Source organism: Oncorhynchus gorbuscha, linkage group LG05, assembly GCF_021184085.1.
Source record: "Oncorhynchus gorbuscha isolate QuinsamMale2020 ecotype Even-year linkage group LG05, OgorEven_v1.0, whole genome shotgun sequence".
NCBI lineage: Eukaryota > Metazoa > Chordata > Actinopteri > Salmoniformes > Salmonidae > Oncorhynchus > Oncorhynchus gorbuscha.
In genome coordinates, this window is record NC_060177.1 from 26500471 (window position 1) to 26521835 (window position 21365).

Here is a 21365-nt window from a genome sequence, read left to right on the forward strand (position 1 = left end):
GTCCACAATCATCTCCTTTGTTTTGTTGACGTTGAGTGTGAGGTTATTTTCCTGACACCACACTCCGAGGGCCCTCACCTCCGCCCTGTAGGACGTCTCGTCGTTGTTGGTAATCAAGCCTACCACTGTAGTGTCGTCCGCAAACTTGATGATTGAATTGGAGGCGTGCATGGCCACGCAGTCGTGGGTGAACAGGGAGTACAGGAGAGGGCTCAGAACACACCCTTGTGGGGCCCCAGTGTTGAGGATCAGCGGGGTGGAGATGTTGTTACCTACCCTCACCACCTGGGGGCGGCCCGTCGGGAAGTCCAGTAGCCAGTTGCACAGGGCGGCGTCGAGACCCAGGTTCTCGAGCTTGATGACGAGTTTGGAGGGTACTATGGTGTTAAATGCTGAGCTGTAGTCGATGAATAGCATTCTCACATAGGTATTCCTCTAGTCCAGATGGGTTAGGGCAGTGTGCAGTGTGGTTTAGACCCCATAGCCAGTATATACTTCCTCAATATAGTCAGAATTAATCTAAGATAACAAATCTGACATTCATTTTGAATTTTTTTCAGAGGAGATCTTATACGCGCAATTTTACATCTAACTTAGATGTTTGGGTGCAGATGCAGTATTTCTCTAACTGTGCCCGAACAGATGAAAAAACCCTCACTGAAGTCCAAAACGTATCATAATGTCATCATAATATATGCACAAACTCTTCCGAACTGTTTTGGCTGGGAAGCATACCAACGCCTTTACGGTAACTCACTTCAGCACTATCCTCATCCCTCCTCATCCACAGCTCTACAGAGCCTTGCCACTTTCAGCTTGGCAGAATGGTGCATTACAAAGCTACACAGTACCCTCAATCAGTCACCAAAATGCTTTCATAACACACAGCCACAGACAGCATCACTCAGCAAGTGTGATTATTTTTCTTAGTTCTACTGAGAGGGTGGTGTTTTTTAATGGGCCCTGCTGAAGGGTTGGAACCCTGCCCAGATATGATTAAAGTGTGTTTTAAGTTATCCAAAATAAGCCAGGTTTTACTAGTTCTCTCTGATACCAACTATAAACCAGGTTGGAACACCATATACCCCCTTGATCTATCGAACCTTTCATTTAAAGTGTCTGATTGTCTTTAGTCCCGTGCTAAATAGTTTCAGCTAGGATTCCTCAGTCTGACAAGCCACAGGACAGCGTAGAATGGCCTTATTGATCAAGTAATGAAACAGTACAGTCTCTGAGTTCTGGGTAATTAACCATACTGTTGGTACAGTAGGAGAGACTCACATAAGTATTTCATTACTCTGGCTGTGTGGATGGAAGTGTATTTTGTGAAGGAGAAACGACCTTGTAAAAAACGTAGGCCAGAATTCAACTTAGCCTCACATCTTTTGTTTGAAGTCTCTTTACAGAATAGGAGATTTAAGGCGTAAAATGATTGACAGACATCTCCCACAGATAGTGGTACAGTATATGGCTCTCCTGTTGTGATTAATTGCAGCCCATCTGCCACAACTTGATAAATTACTTGACTTTCTTCACAAGGAGTGGATTACGTAACCGTTGAGTTAGGGTTTGGTGGTGGTTCACAGGGAATAATAACGTGATTCCTCATTCCTCACCCAGCCTCCAAATGCCTGCTGGAGCTACTATCTGTATAGGATATGAAGTCATCCCCAGTTTGTTACTGCATACAGCTGGCTATAATGCTAATGACACACACGTACTGTTGGTTTCTTCTATATACGTTTTTAATGAGGAACACAATGAAGGCCCATATTAATGTTTTTTTTTAATACGAAGCAGATACACTGAACAGAATGGTCATAGGACACATGTTACTGAGCTTAGTCTCGTTCACTGATTATGCTGTTAAATGTAAGTGCTTTAGGCCTATTGAAGTGGCTTCTTGAGCCCGAGATCTGACAAGCTTATTTTAATAGTGTCAGAGTTGCTTTGTGCTCGTCTCATCCGAGAGGTCTGGAGAAGTGAGCTGAAGTGGGAAGAGGCCCAGTGAGAGAGGCAGTTAGTTTTCCAGGGCGGTGCCGCTGTCCAGTGCCAGATTCTATGGAAACTATTTGGACCGGCTATGTCCTGAAGGTGAGCTCCTGACCTGCACTTCAGCGCCAGTATACCTCAGCAAAATACAGACACTGTTTTTTATTGAGGATCTGATTTGTGTGTTCTCTGCATTTCTACATCACAATTACAAAGTAAGCCCTCTAATTATTAGGCAATCTAACTCCACATTATGACATATACTATTATTGCAGTAATAGCCTAATTAAATGAAATGGCAAATAGCCTGATAGTTTGTAGTCTCCGTTGTGCAAACATAATTCTCCTTGAGCTATGTAATATGTTTGTAATGGTTTGGGCATTCATGAAATACCTTCAATCACAAGTGTGAACTGTTGTGTGTGAACTGTTATGCCTGTATAATGTTGGCACATACCTCATGTATGAAGCACATGGAAACATTTTCATTGTATTGTTGTTTATTGCACTGTTCAGTTCCCCAGTCGCCTGCCCTTTAGACTAAACTACAGTGAAGACACGAACTCTTTACTTCACAACCCACTGAATGCGGGTTAGCATTAAAGACGGAACAACTGCTTTTTTGATTCCCTACTGTATTTCCCCCCTCATTGTAGAGGAGCTCTCCTCTATAACAGGTTGTCTATGCCATGCTCGTAAATCTCACCCTAGATGGCCCATCATTGAACAGTGTGTCATCAACATTTCCATGCTTGGCATCCTCTCTTGACATCCCTTAATTATATGGTTTGATGCTGTGGAAAAGTGTGCTTCCACTGAGCAAATAATTCACTGTATGGAACCTTCTACGGTATGATTTGAAAGTTCAGAGACACACTGTGCCCTCCTTGCCTGTTTCTCAGGCCTATTTCATGCCCAGACAGGAGTATTGCACCTTTTCTCCTGTTCTAATTCCCATGAAGTCCCAGATGGATGTCTGCGAGGGTTGCCAGTTCATGTTGTGGCTCTCCCGGTGGTCTCTCTCAGTTGATTGAGTACCTTGAGTCTGACGTTTTGTCCCAAAACAGCGTGAGCCACCACCGTGCGCTGAGCCAAGCTAGTGAGGCATCACATCATGTCTGCAGGTGCACAGGCTCTGCTCGCTCACTCACACACACAGTCAGTTTGTTTTACTCCGGTGAAGCCAGAATAAGCATGTGTGTTAAGGATCTCCACTCAGCCCAGTGTTGGGTGGTGTTCCTGTCAATCTAACCTGGCTGGCAGCATGAACACACTGGACACACTGGAGACCACCAGTCAATGCCTATGACCTTAGAGGACATACTATTCTCCGTAGAGTATAACAAGTCATTTGTACTCATTCAAAAACAGTGCAGTTATGGAGGATAATGCTTGGTTCAGCAGTATCCTATAGTCTTGAGCTCTATAGATTGATCAGGATTCTAGGACAAAATAATTACCAACTGCCTGACATTATGTCCACTTTCCATTTTGATAAGCATGTTTGAGTTGGCCTCCAGTCTACATTCTGCATGATCTGAGTATGATAAACTGTGTACATGGCCAATAAACTTTAATTTGATTTTGATTTGATTGACAGCTAATAGGGCTCCAGGTGCAGTAAGTAATGAACGGGAGAGAAGTGAAAGGTGAGGTGGGGTGAGGTCACACTCCTGGTGAGGGGGTGAGGTCACAGGTGGGGGACAGACAGGAAGTAGCTGTGGTCGGACTCAGCAGAACTGCAGTGGGCCCTCAGGAAGCCCTCCCATCTGCGATAACACAGCATCGCATAGAAACAGGAAAAACAAACCGCTCATCTCTCATAGCACCATAGAGACAGACTAAAACAAAAGTAGTGCTTTGATAGTGATTATCTAGCTCATATCAGGTTTGATAATTCCCCACATTGTGGGATGTGTGGTTAGGCACATCTGAATAAACTGAGCTGATGTTGTTCTGTGTTTGTGAATAGGGCATTGTTCCACATGTTTTTTTCTTTTTCCTCTGTGGCGATGATGCTTAACACACCTGGCACGTCTCAGTGACTGTCTTATTCTCCTGACAATGGTTAAAGAGCCCATTTACTTCAATCACTCCTCGTGATGAAAACAACTGGGCCAGGCCTGTCCAGACACCTGGGTTTGACTAGTATACCTGATGAGTATTGAATACCTCATACTCTTACCCCTAGGCTGCTAATGTTATGTTCTCCTTCGCCTCCTGATGACACCCTGCAGCAGACTCACACACGCAGAATGAGAAAACAGAATGACTAAAACTCAATCATATTTTTATTGCTGGGAGCAGCGGTACTATTTATGGTGTGATCTGGGCAGCTGCCACGTTTAGCTCTGTAAACAGCACCCTGGGACAGAGCGGGAGAGAGAGAGGGGGGCGGGAATAGAGGGGGGAGAGAAAGTGAAGGAGAGCGAGTGGGAGAACGAGAGAGTGAGAAGGATAGAGAGCTAGAGAAAAAGAGAGAGAGTATACCCCATTCAGCACAGAGCCACAGTATACAAACATGATAAGGCCCCCGAGGCTGGGGATGAAACACGACCGTGTCACAATACTGATCGGAGTGACACATGGGAGTTCCTGTGGCCCTTCAGGCAGAAACACAGAGTGACAGGAAGTGAGTCCTGCTGTTCAAATATACTGCTGGGGATTTAGAGGTCAGGTGTGTGGGTTGACTGGGCTGGGGAGGAAATAAGGTATCTGAAATGAAAAGGTCACAGTGGGCTGAGTTAGCTGAGCCTGGTTGAGAGAGGCTCTGATTGGTTATAAGGTTAAGGAAACAGGAAGCAGCCCGACTCGTTGGGCACAGCAGGGGCTACTGTCTGACTCAGGAGTGGTTGGACAGTGAGATGATTCCTCAGAAGAACTAACGCCCCCAAAAAGTCCCTTCTCATCCTTTCTAGGAGGCTGGATGAAGTCATGTTCTCACCACACATTCTCAGAAGGATCCTTTAACCCCAAATAACTGACTTCATGCATATTTGAGTGAGGCAGATGCATGAATCATGTCTTTGATATGACTAGGCTGTAATAAGGATCTACGGTTGAGGTAATGACACATACTCTCCCAGCCCTGGGTCAGAGTAACACACAACATACTGTCACCATAAACATCCACCCTAGACACTCTGTCTGTTTACTTGGCAATATACAGTAAACACTCATCAACTCATCCCCTCATGTCTCATCTGCTATTGAGTATGTCTACATGTTCAAACAATGATTCTATTTTCAGTAAGTATTATGTATTATGGTGATAAGGCACGTATACAGTATATGATCTCTTTGGCAGGCATATGGTTATTGTAAGGGAGTGCGTAAACTGGGTAATCAACGGAGCAGTTGTATTCATAAAACCACCGGAAACCAGAACAACATACAAATGGGTACAAAACCCATCACGCACCATAGAAAACGTGCACATGCACTTACAATAAACAATTACGCACAAAGACATGGGGGGAACAGAGGGTTAAATACACAACATGTAAGGAGGGAATTGAGACCAGGTGAGTGGGAAGACAAAACAAAACAAAAGGAAAATGAAAAGTGGATCGATGATGGCTAGAAGACCGGGGGCACCGAGCGCCGAGCGCTGCCCGGACAAGGAGAGGAACCGACATCATGACATGTATTGCATTTTGTGTAACAGAAATGTGACTGAAATACAATTTTGAGTCCTATTTATTTGCACTCATAATGATAATGGTGTCCCTCTGTCATTCTTGTCCCTGCAGTGCCTTATCATCGGGGGAGGCCCATGTGGCTTGCGGACGGCAATCGAGCTGGCTCTGCTGGGGGCCAAGGTGGTGGTGATTGAGAAGAGGGACACCTTCTCCAGGAACAACGTGCTGCACCTGTGGCCCTACACCATCCACGACCTCAAGGGCCTCGGGGCTAAGAAGTTCTATGGCAAATTCTGTGCTGGAGCCATAGATCACATCAGTAAGCACCTTTACATGTGGAGTAAACATCTCACCAGGAAACCTTTCCGCCCTTACAGCCATAACAGTTGTTATTAATAACAGCCAATTCCCATAGCCCGACATGTACTTACTTTTGCAACGTAATATTTTGCTTATCGATATTGTTGGATTCATGTTCTTAGCTTATGATTATGCTATTGTATCCTATTCCCCTCCAAAGCTATTTTTTTGTCTGGTAGCCTTGATGCTGCCAATACCTTCCGTTGCATAATGTCAAGGTTGTGAGCCATGGAAGGTGAACCTTCCACCTGCTCTTAGCTACAGCGATACAAAATAGAGCTGCCAACTGCTGCTGTTAAAAGCAAATCTTTCTACAGCTGTCAAGTGTGTGTATAATGTGTAAATGCATGGATGCCTGTGCAGTGTGCATGTACTAGGTACTGTATTAGATAAGCCAGAAAATCCAGCTGAGTTTCTTGCATGGTTCTTAGACCCCCTGATTCTTGTCTTTGTTTGCCAGGTATTCGTCAGCTCCAGCTCATGCTGCTGAAGATCGCCCTGCTCGCAGCTGTGGAGTTCCACGTCAATGTGGAGTTTGTCAAGCTGCTGGAACCTCCAGAGAACCAGGAGAATGACGGTGAGTGACAGTCCACTTACAAGCCGTCACTTTCAGTAGCTATATGTCCATTGAAATCCATCAACATTGGCCTAGTACCCATCATCCCTGCTCCTTTCTGCTCACCCTTCCAGGTCTTTTGGATGTAGTTCAGGGTTCAAGCAAGGGCTAGGTTACAGCATTTGGGACCAGACTTTCAATATCAGACAGGCTAGTTGGGGTTGAAGGGCTTTATGCAATGCATTTGGAGAACATCAACAGTGCACCTTAACATGAGCTTTGCAACAGTCAGTAAGACTTTTACAGATGTAGGATTTTAATTTGATCCAGTTTGCTACAGCAGGAAATTAATCCTGCAGCAACAGGAAATGAGAATTATTATGTGGATTATAATTAATGAAAATTTCTTTAGAGGTTGATACATTTTTCTTAAGGGAAAATTCAGTCTGAAATTTCGAAGTGGAAATTACAAACTTTAGAATCCTTTTGAAAAACCTCTACAAGTTGATACAAGTTTAACATTTCATGCATTGCAGGAAAGTTCTCCTGAAACAGGTTGATCAAATTAAGATCCTACATCTGTACGTGGCTGCCCAGAGAATCCCAACACAGTATATTCTCTCCCACACCATAGCATTCTGCTGCTTTACATCACTGTACCTTGAGCTACAGGGAGTTACTGCAGTCCATAACTAGTACCTGTTAGACTAGTTCTGCCTCCCCCATTCAAAAGTGAATCTCCTTGGCAACCAGCAGTATACAGCAGCACTGATCACCCTTTATTTGATATTTGCATTGCCATGGAAATCAAATGTTTAAAAGTCATAATCATTCCTTCACCATTCCTATTCAGCTGCTAATGGTTAGCAACCTCCCCAGATGCTAATGTTATTTTATGGCTGCTGCTGAGCAGAGCACACAGTAATATCAGTGAGCAGAGCAGACCTAGTGGCTTTGTTTAAGGAGCAGCAGAGCCAAATTACGTCTGTGGAAGTGAATTAAGAGCTGATTAGCCAGTGTAATTACAACCGTGCCCCCTCGACCAAGTTCTTTTAACAGTACTAGCTGCTTCAAGATGTGAATGGTGTGTGGTGATGTGAGGCCGAGCTGAAAGGCTGGCTATCTGAAATACCTCTACACTTGACCCCCCTCTCTCCTACAGAGCTTTGTTGATTGGACTTCTGGACTAGAAGTCATTAGTTATCCCATGTGGCCTCCTCGACAGCAACGTCAACCAACGGATATAAACAAGTCTTTACTAAATTTGGATACAGAATGGTCCCCCTACTTTTGCTGTCACAGGGTGCTCGGTGTCCTTGACATGATGGAATGCATTTTTGACATGGTGATATTACACAGCGGATCGACAGCCAACCCAACGCTGCTGGGGTCTCACACTGCCTCTGTGGCTGACATTATTCACCACATTTGATCCACTACGTGCTAAAACGCTGTACTATATTGAATTATATACTGCAGCTAGCTAGCGCTCTGGTGTCAATTACACAGTACAAGTGAGACTGACATTAATCAACATCTTATATAATTACAGCACGGTATAGTCTGCTGAGCTAAATGGCACAATGTGTGTGGCCTCTGTGTCACCTTCTTGGTTGAGAGCTGTCAGGATTAGCAAACCCTTTTCCCCACTGGTGTTGATAGGCATCATAAATATTGTTCCCCAGAAATAAAAGGCCGAAAGAGCAACCAAGTAAATGTTTTGTCTGTTTCTCTAGCCCACGTCCTCTCATTCTCTCTATCTGGGTTGAACTCTACCCGCTTGTATACTGATAAGTGTGTTTGTTTGAGGTGTGTGTCCCTGTGAACTGTACTGACCTTCTCTGCCTCCTCTCCTCCCTTCCCGCTCTCCCTCCTCTCCTCTGTCTGTGTTTCAGGGCCTGGCTGGAGAGCTGAGATCAGGCCTGCCGATCACCCTGTGGCTAATATTGACTTTGACGTGGTGGTGGGGGCTGATGGGAGGAGAAATACCCTGGAAGGTGAGAACTCTGGAGGCATGGGAGGGTGACGGGTTGTATCCATGCAGAGTATATCTACATACCATTAATGATCTGACCCCAGACACATGATATGGTGATATGGTACTGTATATGATATGATGTGATTACATCCGTGGAATGGCTCTCTCTGAGATGCTCAATATGTTTACTAAACACTACTTGCTCCTAAGCTAAATTTAGCTCCAAGTTAAAAATGCAGTTGGATTTTATCTGAAGCGCCTTCAAACACAATTTCTAGATTGAAAAGTATGTTTATGTAGCTTTGTTGACAGTGGCTTATTTCAAATAATATCCAGGACACCTTTCTCATATCATTATTTTGTCTGGATAACAGCCTAACAACTGTAACTAAGAAACATACAATTGTTGTTGGCTGCGGCTTTTGGCTGCAAAAAGCATCAATTTAAAAAGGCATAGTCTTATCCACGAAAATTAGGAAGCCATAAAATGTAACTCTGTAAAACGATACCCTTTGTGATGTCATTAATCTCTCCTTCAAAGGGCAAGGTTACACATGAAATCACCATCTCTCTGTACCTTAATAAAAAAGATCTTGGGCCCTGTGTGTGTCGTCATCTGGATGCTGTTCAACAGTTGATGCATGCATGTTGGACTCTCCCTCACAGATGCCTGTCATCCCCTCACCAATCCACATCAGATGCTTATTCCTAAAAAGGGCATTTTCTGTCTCCAAACAAAGAGGTGTTTAGGTCATCGTCTGATGACGAAAAGCCTGGGGAAAACTTTCTTTTTAGAAGTCCTTCTACTTTTGAACTACCATGCAAGCTCTGTCTGAGAGGGGGGTTAAATATACCACAATCTGTTCTGTACCCAGCTAATCGTCTGAGAGGAACACAGCTGCATTGGAAAGAGTGAGGTGAGGAGGGGAAATGTCCCAGTGAAATAGCAGTGACCGTAATGGAACATTTCTGGCTCATATTAAAATGCTACCTCCTCCTAGAAAAGCATCTCTCAGAAGCACATTATTTTGTAGGAGGAAGAGAGGCCGAACACATTAGAACATTCATCCTCCTTTCTTTCCTGAGTCACAGGTAATGAGGATGTATCTTCTTTCACTGAAGGGCTTTGGTGCAGAACCCTCCTCTTCCCCAGGACAGTTATAAGCATACTAACATGTGACCTGTGGGAGATATACAGTATCTCGGGTATTGGCTGTGGTTGGTTGGCTTTCCCAGGCTTTAAGGAGCTTTGGTGGAGCTTTGACACCACCAAGAGACGTTTAAAAATGATATCACCATATTCTCTTTCACAAAGGCAAGGTTTTGCATGTCATTTAAAAAGTCAGGCAGCTTTTTATGAAACCATAACTGTGAGAATATCAGCAACAGGAACCCAAGTGAATAGCAGTCTGGCATTAAAAGTCTGAGCCCATGCTTCAGTCTATTTTAAGGCTTGTCTGCAGTTATGTTTTGCCTTGGAATGGGCACAGAAAGTTCATGTTAAATGAGCCTCTAAAATGTCTCCATTAACAAAAATAATGTTTCAGCATCAGTGAGAGGATGGCAATAAACTCTTTAATGCAAGAAGAAATTCCCCAATGTTTCTATCTGAAGAGGAACTGATTCTGTTCTATTGTGGTTGATATCCTAAATAGCAGAAGTGTATGCAATCGCAGCCAATAATAATATATATTGTAAAATCTCACGTGAAAAAAACGAGACTGCACCTTCTCTTACAGTAATCCAGTTCATGTATGGAGTGGCTGCACTCTACTCCACCTGAAGTTGATAAAGTTATTCAACCTGGAAAACACATTTATTAGATCAGAACATTTTAGTACTGACCCAACTCTCCCGCTGAGGCTTTCGCTCCCCTGGTATAAACAGTATCACCTCGGTAACAAGATCTCTGATCCTAAAATAACTGGCCTGTGATTACAGCTCAGTGCTAGATTTCCTCTGGATTAGTATGCCTCTGCAGGCCTGGCCAGAGAATAGTAACATCCCATCCCTGTCTCTCTTTCTCTCTCTCTCACTCTCTCTCTCTCTCCCTCTTTCTTTCTCTCACTCTCAGGGTTCAAGAGGAAGGAGTTCCGTGGTAAGCTGGCTATCGCCATCACGGCCAACTTTGTCAACGGGAACACCACTGCCGAGGCCAAGGTGGAGGAGATCAGCGGTGTGGCCTTCATCTTTAACCAGAAGTTCTTCCTGGACCTCAAAGAGGAGACAGGTGGGCCTGAGATCCCCCACAGCCAATGAGTCAGCCAGAGGAGCAGACTGCCCCTAGAATGCACTTAAATTCACACATTGTCAAACAACAGCAATCTTCAACCCTGTCATTATCATGGGGGGGTTTAACCTTCCTGTCTGTGTCTGTCATTTGTTGCAGGTATTGACCTGGAGAACATTGTGTACTACAAGGACAACACACACTACTTTGTCATGACAGCAAAGAAGCAGAGCCTACTGGACAAGGGGGTCATCATTCATGTGAGCAAACATTGTTTAGATCAGGGATCATCAACTAGATTCAGACGCGGGACGATTTTTCTTGCTGTCTGAGGGTGTTGTATTCAGATGTGTGTGAGAGAGAGGAAGAGAAAGACAGAGAGAGAGGCGGAGAGAGAAGGAGAGGTGAGGAGTTAATAGAGGAGGATGCCGGGTCGGAGGAATCTCATCCTTGGTGGTCTGCCAGTTGAACAGCCTATGAGCCGGACGGGCACCACAATGACATCCATGAAAGCTAAGTGTTATAAACATCCCTGAAGGAGCACATATTTCACTGGCTTATGACTCCCTCTCAGCGCTCACTCTCACTTCAATTGCCAGGGTTCTGCATGGGTCATCCCATGAATTCATTCATAAAGACAATGTGGAACTTTGAGACTGGCGTCCCAGTACAATTTAAAGAGCATCCATCTTTAATGGTCCTCTAATATACAAGGTGAATAACTGTTGTTACACCTGGGGTATGTTGCATCTCATTTAACCTCTTTGACCTTTTGGTCATGGTCTCTCATAAATACAATTCCCCTGACTTTGTCTCGTAGGACTACATAGACACAGAGATGCTGCTGAGCAGTACGAATGTGAACCAGGAAGCTCTGCTGGGTTACGCCCGTGAAGCTGCTGACTTTGGCACCAACTACCAGCTTCCCACGCTAGACTTTGCCATAAATGCCTGTGGCCAGCCGGACGTGGCCATGTTTGACTTCACCAGCATGTATGCTTCGGAGAACGCAGCGCTAGTCAGAGAATGCTTCGGACACCAGCTACTGGTGGCACTGGTTGGGGACAGCTTGTTAGAGGTGAGGAGGCTGTGAAAACAGTGTTTAATCATGCTTTAAAATGGTTGGATGATAAAAACTACATGTGCATGTTCAGCAAAATGTACTGTTATGTGTCTGTGTGTGCAGCCGTTCTGGCCCATGGGTACAGGGTGTGCGAGAGGCTTCCTGGCTGCTTTTGACTCGGCCTGGATGGTGAAAAGGTGGGCTGAGGGCATGACCCCTCTGGAGGTGCTAGCTGAGAGGTCAGTGGTCAGCACACATACTGTACACACACACACACACACACACACACACACACACACACACACACACACACACACACACACACACACACACACACACACACACACACACACACACACACACACACACACACACACACACACACACACACACACACACACACACACACACACACACACACACACACACACACACACACACACACACACACACACACACACACACTAAATATATGCATTTCTCCAGGGAGAGTCTTTACAGAATTCTGCCGCAGACAACCACTGAAAACATTGCCAAAAACTTTGAGCAGTACACCATTGACCCGGGGACTCGGTATCCCAACCTCATCTCCACCTGTGTCAGGCAAAACCAGGTACGAAAGACATTCTCAAGGATCACATTGTTTACTGCAGTATTCACTTTTTCTGTCACCAATAACAGATTCACCCTTAACATTAACACAAGAAGGATGGGATGGACTGTGCTTGTCTTCTTATCTCTTATCTCTTCTTCTGCCTAAATCTCAGCTGTGTCTCTTTGTTATTTCTTCCAGGTGCGTCACCTGTACATCAATGGAGAGCTGCCAGTGAAGTCGTGCTCTCTGGAGCGTAATGGTACAATACGTCGCCCTGTGAACCTGGCCAGACGAGGTGAGCCACACACACGATACAGGAGAGGCCAGAGAGACTGGAGTTGGGAGGATTTAGTACAGTGTGTCTAGTATGGACTTACAGTTGAAGTCGGAAGTTTACCTTAACCAAATACATAGCCAAGTACCTTAGCCAAATACCTTAGCCAAATACCTTAGCCAAATACCTTAGCCAAATACATTTAAATTCAGTTTTTCACAATTCTTGAGATTTAATCCGAGTAAAAATTCCCTGTCTTAGGTCACTTAGGATCACCACCTAATTTTAAGAATGTGAAATGTCAGAATAATAGTAGAGAGAGTGATTTATTTCAGCTTTTATTTCTTTCATAACATTCCCAGTGGGTCAGAAGTTTACATACACCCAATTAGTATTTGGTAGCATTGCCTTTAAAGTGTTTAACTTGGGTCAAACATTTTGGGTAGCCTTCCACAAGCTTCCCACAATAAGTTGGGTGAATTTTGGCCCATTCCTCCTGACAGAGCTGGTGTAACTGAGTCAGGTTTGTAGGATCCTTGCTCGCACACGCTTTTTCAGTTCTGCCCACAAATTTTCTATGGGATTGAGGTCAGGGCTTTGTGATGGCCACTCCAATACCTTGACTTTGTTGTCCTTAAGCCATTTTTCCACAACTTTGGAAGTATGCTTGGGGTCATTGTCCATTTGGAAGACCCATTTGCGACCAAGCTTTAACTTCCTGACCGATGTCTTGAGATGTTGCTTCAATATATATACATAATTTTCCATCCTCATGATGCCATCATTTTTGAAGCGCACCAGTCCCTCCTGCAGCAAAGCACCCCCACGACATGATGCTGCCACCACCATGCTTCACGGTTGGGATGGTGTTCTTTGGCTTGCAAGCTTCCCCCTTTTTCCTCCAAACATAACGATAGTGGCCAAACAGTTGTATTTTTGTTTCATCAAACCAGAGAACATTTCTCCTTAAAGTACGATCTTTTTCCCCATGTGCAGTTGCAAATCGTAGTCTGGCTTTTTTATGGTGATTTTGGAGCAGTGGCTTCTTCCTTGCTGAGCGACCTTTCAGGTTATGTCGATATAGAACACATTTTATTGTGGGTATAGAAACTTTTGTACCTGTTTCCTCCAGCATCTTCACAAGGTCCTTTGCTGCTGTTCTGGGATTGATTTGCACTTTTCGCACCAAAGTACGTTCATCTCTAGGAGACAGAACCCTTCCTTAGTGGTTTGACGGCTGCATGGTCCCATGGTGTTTATACTTGCGTACTATTGTTTGTACAGATGAACGTGGTACCTTCAGACATTTGGAAATTGCTCCCAAGGATGAACCAGACTTGTGGAGGTCTACAATTTATTTTCTGAGGTCTTGGCTGATTTCTTTTGATTTTCCCATGATGTCAATCAAAGAGGCACTGAGTTTGAAGGTAGGCCTTGAAATACATCCATAGGTACACCTCCAATTGACTCAAATTATGTCAATTGGCCTATCAGAAGCTTAAACCATGACATAATTTTCTGAAATTTTCCAAGCTGTTTAAAGACACAGTCAACTTAGTGTATGTAAACTTCTGACCGACTGGAATTGTGATACTGTGAATTCTAAGTGAAATAATCTGTCTGTAAACAATTGTTAAAGCTCTGACGAAGGCCGTTAGGCCGATACGTAAGCTTATTAAATATCGAGAGCAGTGTGCGGTTTCCCTTTTCCTTCATCTTGTTCAATTAGATTGCTCAGATGTGCGAGTGCCTTTTGAATTTTGTAAACAATTGTTGGAAAAGTTACTTGTGTGATGCACAAAGTAGATGTCCTAACCGACTTGCCAAAACTATAATTTGTTAACAAGAAATATGTGGAGTGGTTGAAAAACGAGTTTTAATGACTCCAACCTAAGTGTATGTAAACTTCCGACTTCAACTGTACCTCTGATCCAGTGCATGACTCCAACCTACAGAACATGCTGTGATGTCTATTCAACTGGTTCAAGTAACTCACTTGAGGATGACGGATGAGTCCCTTCGGTTTCAGGGGCTAAAATATCTGCAGTACTCATCCATTCAGTGGCTATTTTCCCAAAGTTAGGAGAAGATAAGCCATTCCATTCTAGTTCTATTGCGTTCTCTAACCATTCCCTGTGCTCTGGGAGTGTTCTGAGACAGAGGCCCACAGCAGTCTTTAAGGTGAGGCAGACCTTTTCTCTCACTAACAGGAGTGTCAGACTGAGGACCGCATGAATCTCTGCTTAGGAAATAAGTCACCTTCTGAGGTTTGTTTTTCAATGATCCATGGTGAGAGCAGAGTTTTGGTGAAGTGGGAGCCACTTGACTGTGGACAGGGTCATATAGGGTACAACCCCCACCCCCCGACATTGATCATTTTTTTGGAGGCCGAAGCTGTGGTTCTGTGTATTGTGAAAAGGAAAAACATGACTTGGTACACTAGTAGTTAAACGTATCAATGATATCTTCAGGAGGTTCTCAGATACCAGACCTAACAAAGTCTAGCTGGTTACGTTTCAAGATATTTTTGGCCACATGGCTCATGTTAAACATTAATACTGGAAAGTTTCTAGCAGTTATTCAAGGAGAACTGACCTCATTATAAACTGATGGGATTTTTGTCTCCATTTTGTCTCCATCATTTTTGTCTCCATGTATACTATATCTCTTTAAGCACACCCTGGCCTCTACATAATGCGCTAAACATCATGTTACACAACCATTGGTCCTATTACACAATGACAGGTTCAACATGTCCTAACAGAGTCATATGCATACTTCAGCCCCTATTCTAACTTACCTCTTATCAGTCTTACCTCTCATTCACTTCACCTGTTGTCACTGTCCCACATCTATGATCTCACTTCCTGTTAGCTCTGTGGTTGTGTTGCCAGGTGAGTGGGTGGGTGGCTGTTAGCTGGGTTGTGTTTAGTATTTTATTTATTTGGATCCCCATTAGCTTTCGCAGAAGCATCAGCTACTCTTCCTGGTGTCCACAAAAACACAACACATGACAAGTGACAAAACACGGATACACTGATAGACAAGGACAGTCACACAAATGTAAAATAGGGCAATGGAAAACAAACATCTATGTTGTTCTTATTGGACCAGCTTAGGTAGTGCCTCCCTCTTTCATGCCATTTTCTCCCTACTGGACACCTTGTTCCTGTCTGTGTGTGTAGAGTCGGAGATCAGGCCGGGCAGGCTGCTGACGTGGTGTCAGAAACAGACTGAGGGCTACAGGAACGTGAGCGTGACAGACCTGACCACCTCGTGGCAGAGCGGCCTGGCTCTCTGTGCCCTCATCCACCGGTTCAGATCCCACCTCATGTACGTACTGCAACACACAACTAGCCTGTAAAATACCACAGTAAGACTGGCCTCATGTACTTTACAGTAACTGTAAATGAGCTCAGCACTCACACTTTTCTCCACATAAACCATGTGTGAGATTTCTTCTTGTCACACCCTGGCATGTAAGCACTTCGTCATTGTAAGTCGATAGACTGGCTCCTTATAAAATGTCTCTATTGTGTAATGGGGAATTTCCTCATTAGGCTAACATTTACATCAAGACACCAGTAATAGCAAAACATCTTACACCCACGTTGTAATATTGTCTCCTTCTGTGAGTGTCTAATGTAAAGTATACCAGGCATCTAAGTATGTCAATGTATGTCCTGGTGTACTCTCTACACACAAGACCCTGTCCCTCCCTCACAGCCCGTCTTTGTGTGAGAGTAAATGTAAGTGGTGGGTGCGAATGAAATTTGACCTTCATCGAAGAGCCTTTTTCCTGATGGCTGTTCTCTCACTCTCTCTGTTACTGATAGGTGTGACGAAAAAGATCACACAGAAGACACAACCGCTTTTAGAGAAACCCTATAGTATGTAAAAGGGAGTTTGGAAAGCATAACTATGTATTACATGTTACACTCAGTATGTAGGGCAGTTTGTTATTTCTGACGTCATCTTTGTGGTGAAGTGAGGGCTACACTGCTAGACTAGAACTGTTTCATAACTTCTATGTTGACGCCAGCTTAGTCTTCACCTAGTTACCCACACAACATTACAACAACATCGCGTGATATCATTTCAATCGGTTTCCCTCAGAGAGTTTGATTCGCTGAATGAGGAGGATTCGGCTAACAACCTCCAGCTGGCATGTGACCTGGCTGAGCGGGAGTTTGGCATCCGGCCCTTCGCCACCGGAAAGGAGATGGCTGCTGGTCAGGAACCAGACAAGACTGGAATGGTCACCTACCTCTCCAAGTTCTACGAGCTGTTCCGCGGCACCCCCCTGCCCGTCTCAGGTACGCCTCACACCCCTCACCCCATCCCCCCGCAGACACGTGTGTCCTGAAGCCCCAGATTTCAGATCTCACTCCCGCACACACCCACACACACACACACACACACACACACACACACACACACACACACACACACACACACACACACACACACACACACACACACACACACACACACACACACACACACACACACACACACACACACAGGTACACACACACACACACACAGATATGCACACACACACACATATCCCATAGTTTTCTATGTAGTCTGATTGAAGTAGCAGCCCTTTATATCATTAGGCCTTTTCTAAAAGTCTCCTTCCCATGTCAGAGTTATTTTTAAATGCAGCAGATGCGTTTGGCTCTGAACACTTGAGGAGCAGACAGGGTGGATGTAGTCCTACTGCTCTGCACTGGCACCCCCGTAGATACATCCACTCACACACATTCATGCTACGGCTGCCACCAGATTCTTGCTATTATTGCTAAATACTGCACAATTTAAATTCTAGCCCCCCAGTCCCCCATTCCCCATAACGTGTGTAAATATTGAACTATAAATTGTGCCTTCCTGTATTATACTTATTCTATTCTACTGAGCCATTTACTTGATGTTTGTATTGTCCTTTTTTATTCTTTCTTATTGTTGTTGCATTTTCCAGAAGAAACCTGCAGTAAGCATTTCGTTGAAACAGTGTATGCCGTGTGTATCCTGATCATACTACTAATAAACAACCTGAAACTTGATGCTTGAACACATCGTCACTGTCACTGGCCCTTCCACTGTGTCCACTGTATTAAAAGCCCAGCCTCTCAATGTATTGTTTTCACCAGGGACATTTTTTTTTTTTTACATATCAAGCTGTCTCTGTCTGTAATCTATTTCATCCCTTTTTTCTGGGCTGACCCCTGCTCTCTTTCAGATAAGTTATGTCTTTCTAGAGAGCTGGTGTAAAAGAGGGTATGAGATTTCATCTGGCTTCCTTTTAAAGGAGGTCTGCGTTGCACAACCCTATCAGTCATGGTGTCTGGCATGAGAGGAATGCACATCTGCCCAGCACAGTACAGGCTACCTTACAGATATTGTATGGGTCTAGGATGCCTGGAGAGAGAACACTACACCTTACTTCAGATATTTTCTGGTCTGAGATGCCTAAGGTGAAGAGAGCATATTATTGCCACAGTTGTACTAGCTTTATGGTCTCTAAGAGGTCACATGATATGCCTCTATCCACAGCAAAGCTGGTTGCCCACGGAATGATGATGTGCTATTTAGCAATAATTGTATACATTCTTATGATCTGTAGTGAAGTGTTTTCAGTATTGGTTTCCAGGGAAAAGCCCTTTGTTTATTAGGTGGCATTTCTCATGAAAACAGATGGTCTTGCGCCCCGTCCGGTTCTTTTCCGGCACAGTAATATTAGCTTTCTTTTAGACGTAATGTAAAAACACATTGGCCATTGCTTTTATTTGGCATTCATGGCTGAGCTCTGTGGAAAATATCATACCTTTCAATGTACTCGTGTTTCATTGCAGATTCTAGAGGGGCCGACGAAAACAGTGAAGACTATCCTTCCAAGGCAGACAGAAGTATGAACAAAGTTCTGGTACCAAGAAAAAGGGTACCAAAGGTAATCACACTCCTCTCTCAAAGGTGCCTGTCTGCCTTGATCACTACTGCAACTTGAGAGCCTCCCTGTGTTATCATTTCAAAAGTCATTTCATTTGAATAAGTGGACTTTTGAGATGGGCTCTATTTTTATAGTTCACTTTCATGTTGAATATTTTTATCTTTGAGTGCAGTCTGAAATATTTAGTCATGGCTTGGTTGTTTTCTTTCAGGATGAGAAGAAGCTAGAAGATACTGACCCAACGTACAAAAGGAGACGAAAAGTCTGCAGTTATTTGGAAGAGGTAGTTATTACCATCAAACTACAATTTCGTAAGGACATTCTAAGTGCACGAGTCAAATACGGCAAAATACCATTTATTTTGGCCCTGATAACTCAAGTCACTATTTCTCATGACAGGCAACCAACTTCTCCAGTCAGAGTGCGTCCTGTGTGGGTGAGGAGAGGGGGGTTAAGGAGAACAAGGTCCGCTCCATGGCCAGCCAGCTCCTGTCCAAGTTTGAGGAGAGCAACCCCAGCTTCACCCTCCGGAGACAGGTCAGAACCGCCAAGATATGTCCCCCATTCCCCATCCTCAGGACGCTGTCAGTGTTAGACAGTGTCCTCCATAGCTTATACAGTGCTATAGTATGGTATAGTACCTGGTATGTTTGTTCTCAGATGCCTCATACCACAGTGTGCTATAGGACAGAGGTGATCATTTGTGTTCCAAGGGAAAGAGCCATGCTTGGTTGTGTACTGTTCGTTTTCTGATTAAGAGTTGGTTATAAAGTCCTGGGGCTCCCGAGTGGCGCAGAGTTCTAAGGCGCTTAGTGCTAGAGGCGTCACTACAGACACCCTGGTTCGATTCCAGGCTGTATCACAACCAACCGTAAATGGGAGTCCCATTAGGTGGTGCACAATTGGCCCAGCGTCGTCCGTGTTTGGCCGGTGTAGGCCGTCATTGTAAATAAGAATTTGTTCTTAACTGTTTGGTGAGATACTTATCTTGCAATTCACTTTCCCTCTTTTCATCCTTTTCTGTCTTTCTACTAACCTTTTTCCTTGGCTTTGTTTCTGGCTGACAAACCCCATCAGTCTCAGTGTGATTGGGGTTCTGAGAGGGCCCCTCGGCCACGCTCCATAGACATGACTGAGACCCCACGCTTCACCAACTTCAGGCAGCAGACCCCACCCAACCCTCCCCCAAGACACAGGTAGAGGACTGGAGCAGGCCTGGTCAACATACTGTAATACACACACATAGCCACGCTAATTCACTCTGCAGAACACACACTGTCACTCAGTTTTGGTATACACTCACTCACAAACCAGTCATCACCTACCTAGAGTGAGAGTGTTAAATGCTCACTGTGGGTTGGAAATGAAAAATACCCCCAGTGAAGTAGATTCACATGATAAAGGAAAGCATGGGGCATAAATCTCCCTTCTATTCTCTCCAGCTGTTAAACTACTGGGGCCTGTTTGCTGCAATTGTTTTTTGACAGAGAGCTATATAACTGCAGCTCACATGTGCTGTGTGTTTCCAGTTTCAGTCTGCAACCTGTGCCAAATATGCAGCTAAGTGCATCGCTCGGCTACCACCACAGCCTCCTCCCAAACCCATGCTCTCGCCCCAGCTCCAAGCCCAGCTTCAGTCTCAGCACCAACCCCAACCCCAGTTCCAGCTCCAACCCCCACCCAGCCCAAATCACACCCTAAGGAAGGTCAGACAGGCTTATCAGACACGTACTCGGACACAACCCCAGACGCTTCCTCGAAAGCCAGAGAGCATAGAGTACCCTGGCTACTCTTCCTCCTGCCACTCAGTGGTCCTAGCCATGTCTAGAATGCTCCAACGCCTTCAGGAGGTGGAGGAAAAGATCACCAAGGTGACCTATTCTCCTCTCCTCTCCTCTCCTCCCCTCTCCTCTCCTCTCCTCTCCTCTCCTCTCCTCTCCTCTCCTCTCCTCTCCTCTCCTCTCCTCTCCTCTCCTCTCCTCTCCTCTCCTCTCCTCTCCTCTCCTCTCCTCTCCTCTCCTCTCCTCTCCTCTCCTTTCCATCTGTCCATTTCTCTTTGTCTGCTCTGTCTTTTTCTATTGTTATTGCCTCCTACTGTGTGATCATATAAGATATCTTTTTTTAGTAAAAGGCTGGATATGAATGTTGAGATAATCATCCTGATTATACATTTAGCATTGTATGGCACATAGTCAGCTGGTGAAGTCAACACCGAATCATCCACACTGACCACAATAGCAAGAGCAGACCCATAGCCCTGGCAGAGACAAAGAGGCACAGAGGCTGCTGACTGGCAAGTTTAGCCAGTGGGCTGCCCTTGTGGCCTCGTTCTGTGCCAGTCCTGTGTGTCTGTCTGTCTCTGTCTGGATCTCAGTCTGCTGTTCCAGGAGCACATGTATAAGAGTGGAGTCATCTCTGCTGGTGTGTCAAATTAGTGTTGTAAAAACTGCCACTCTACTCCACACAGCAACACTATTGTTCTCCACCGCCCAGTAAACAATGTGCCATCTAGCTCCTTCAGTGGGAAAGTAGGACCAAAGTCCACTTATCTTGCTTGATCATTACCTTTGACATTTTAGTCATTCGGCAGACGCTCTTATCCAGAGCGATTTGCAATAGTGAGTGCATACATTTCATACTTTTATTTGTCCGTACATTATAACTCTGATTTGGGAGTTAATAATTACTATTCAGACACATTCATCAGACAGGGAGGGAGTATG

The 21365-nt window shown here is 44.6% G+C and overlaps 1 protein-coding gene across 15 annotated transcripts in view; it reads left to right on the plus strand.

Moving 5' to 3' along the window:
* The window catches only part of LOC124035756 (F-actin-monooxygenase MICAL2-like), a 52561-nt gene that overhangs the window by 24489 nt on the left and 6707 nt on the right, over window positions 1-21365 (plus strand). For 14 of the 15 annotated variants that reach the window (XR_006838799.1, XR_006838798.1, XR_006838800.1 and 11 more), the window contains exons 3-16: window positions 5745-5952; window positions 6454-6570; window positions 8445-8546; window positions 10602-10757; window positions 10917-11017; window positions 11578-11835; window positions 11944-12059; window positions 12307-12433; window positions 12614-12710; window positions 15875-16022; window positions 16806-17005; window positions 18548-18642; window positions 18854-18925; window positions 19042-19179. Coding sequence is in view for 11 of the 15 variants with exons in the window: in XM_046349411.1 (XP_046205367.1) it covers window positions 5745-5952; window positions 6454-6570; window positions 8445-8546; window positions 10602-10757; window positions 10917-11017; window positions 11578-11835; window positions 11944-12059; window positions 12307-12433; window positions 12614-12710; window positions 15875-16022; window positions 16806-17005; window positions 18548-18642; window positions 18854-18925; window positions 19042-19179 (1935 nt within the window). In the remaining 4 variants the exon portion in view is untranslated. Of the gene's footprint in view, window positions 1-5744; window positions 5953-6453; window positions 6571-8444; window positions 8547-10601; window positions 10758-10916; window positions 11018-11577; window positions 11836-11943; window positions 12060-12306; window positions 12434-12613; window positions 12711-15874; window positions 16023-16805; window positions 17006-18547; window positions 18643-18853; window positions 18926-19041; window positions 19180-19719; window positions 19839-20171; window positions 20481-21365 lie in introns of those variants that run through there. The other variant, XM_046349412.1, reaches the window with a different exon arrangement.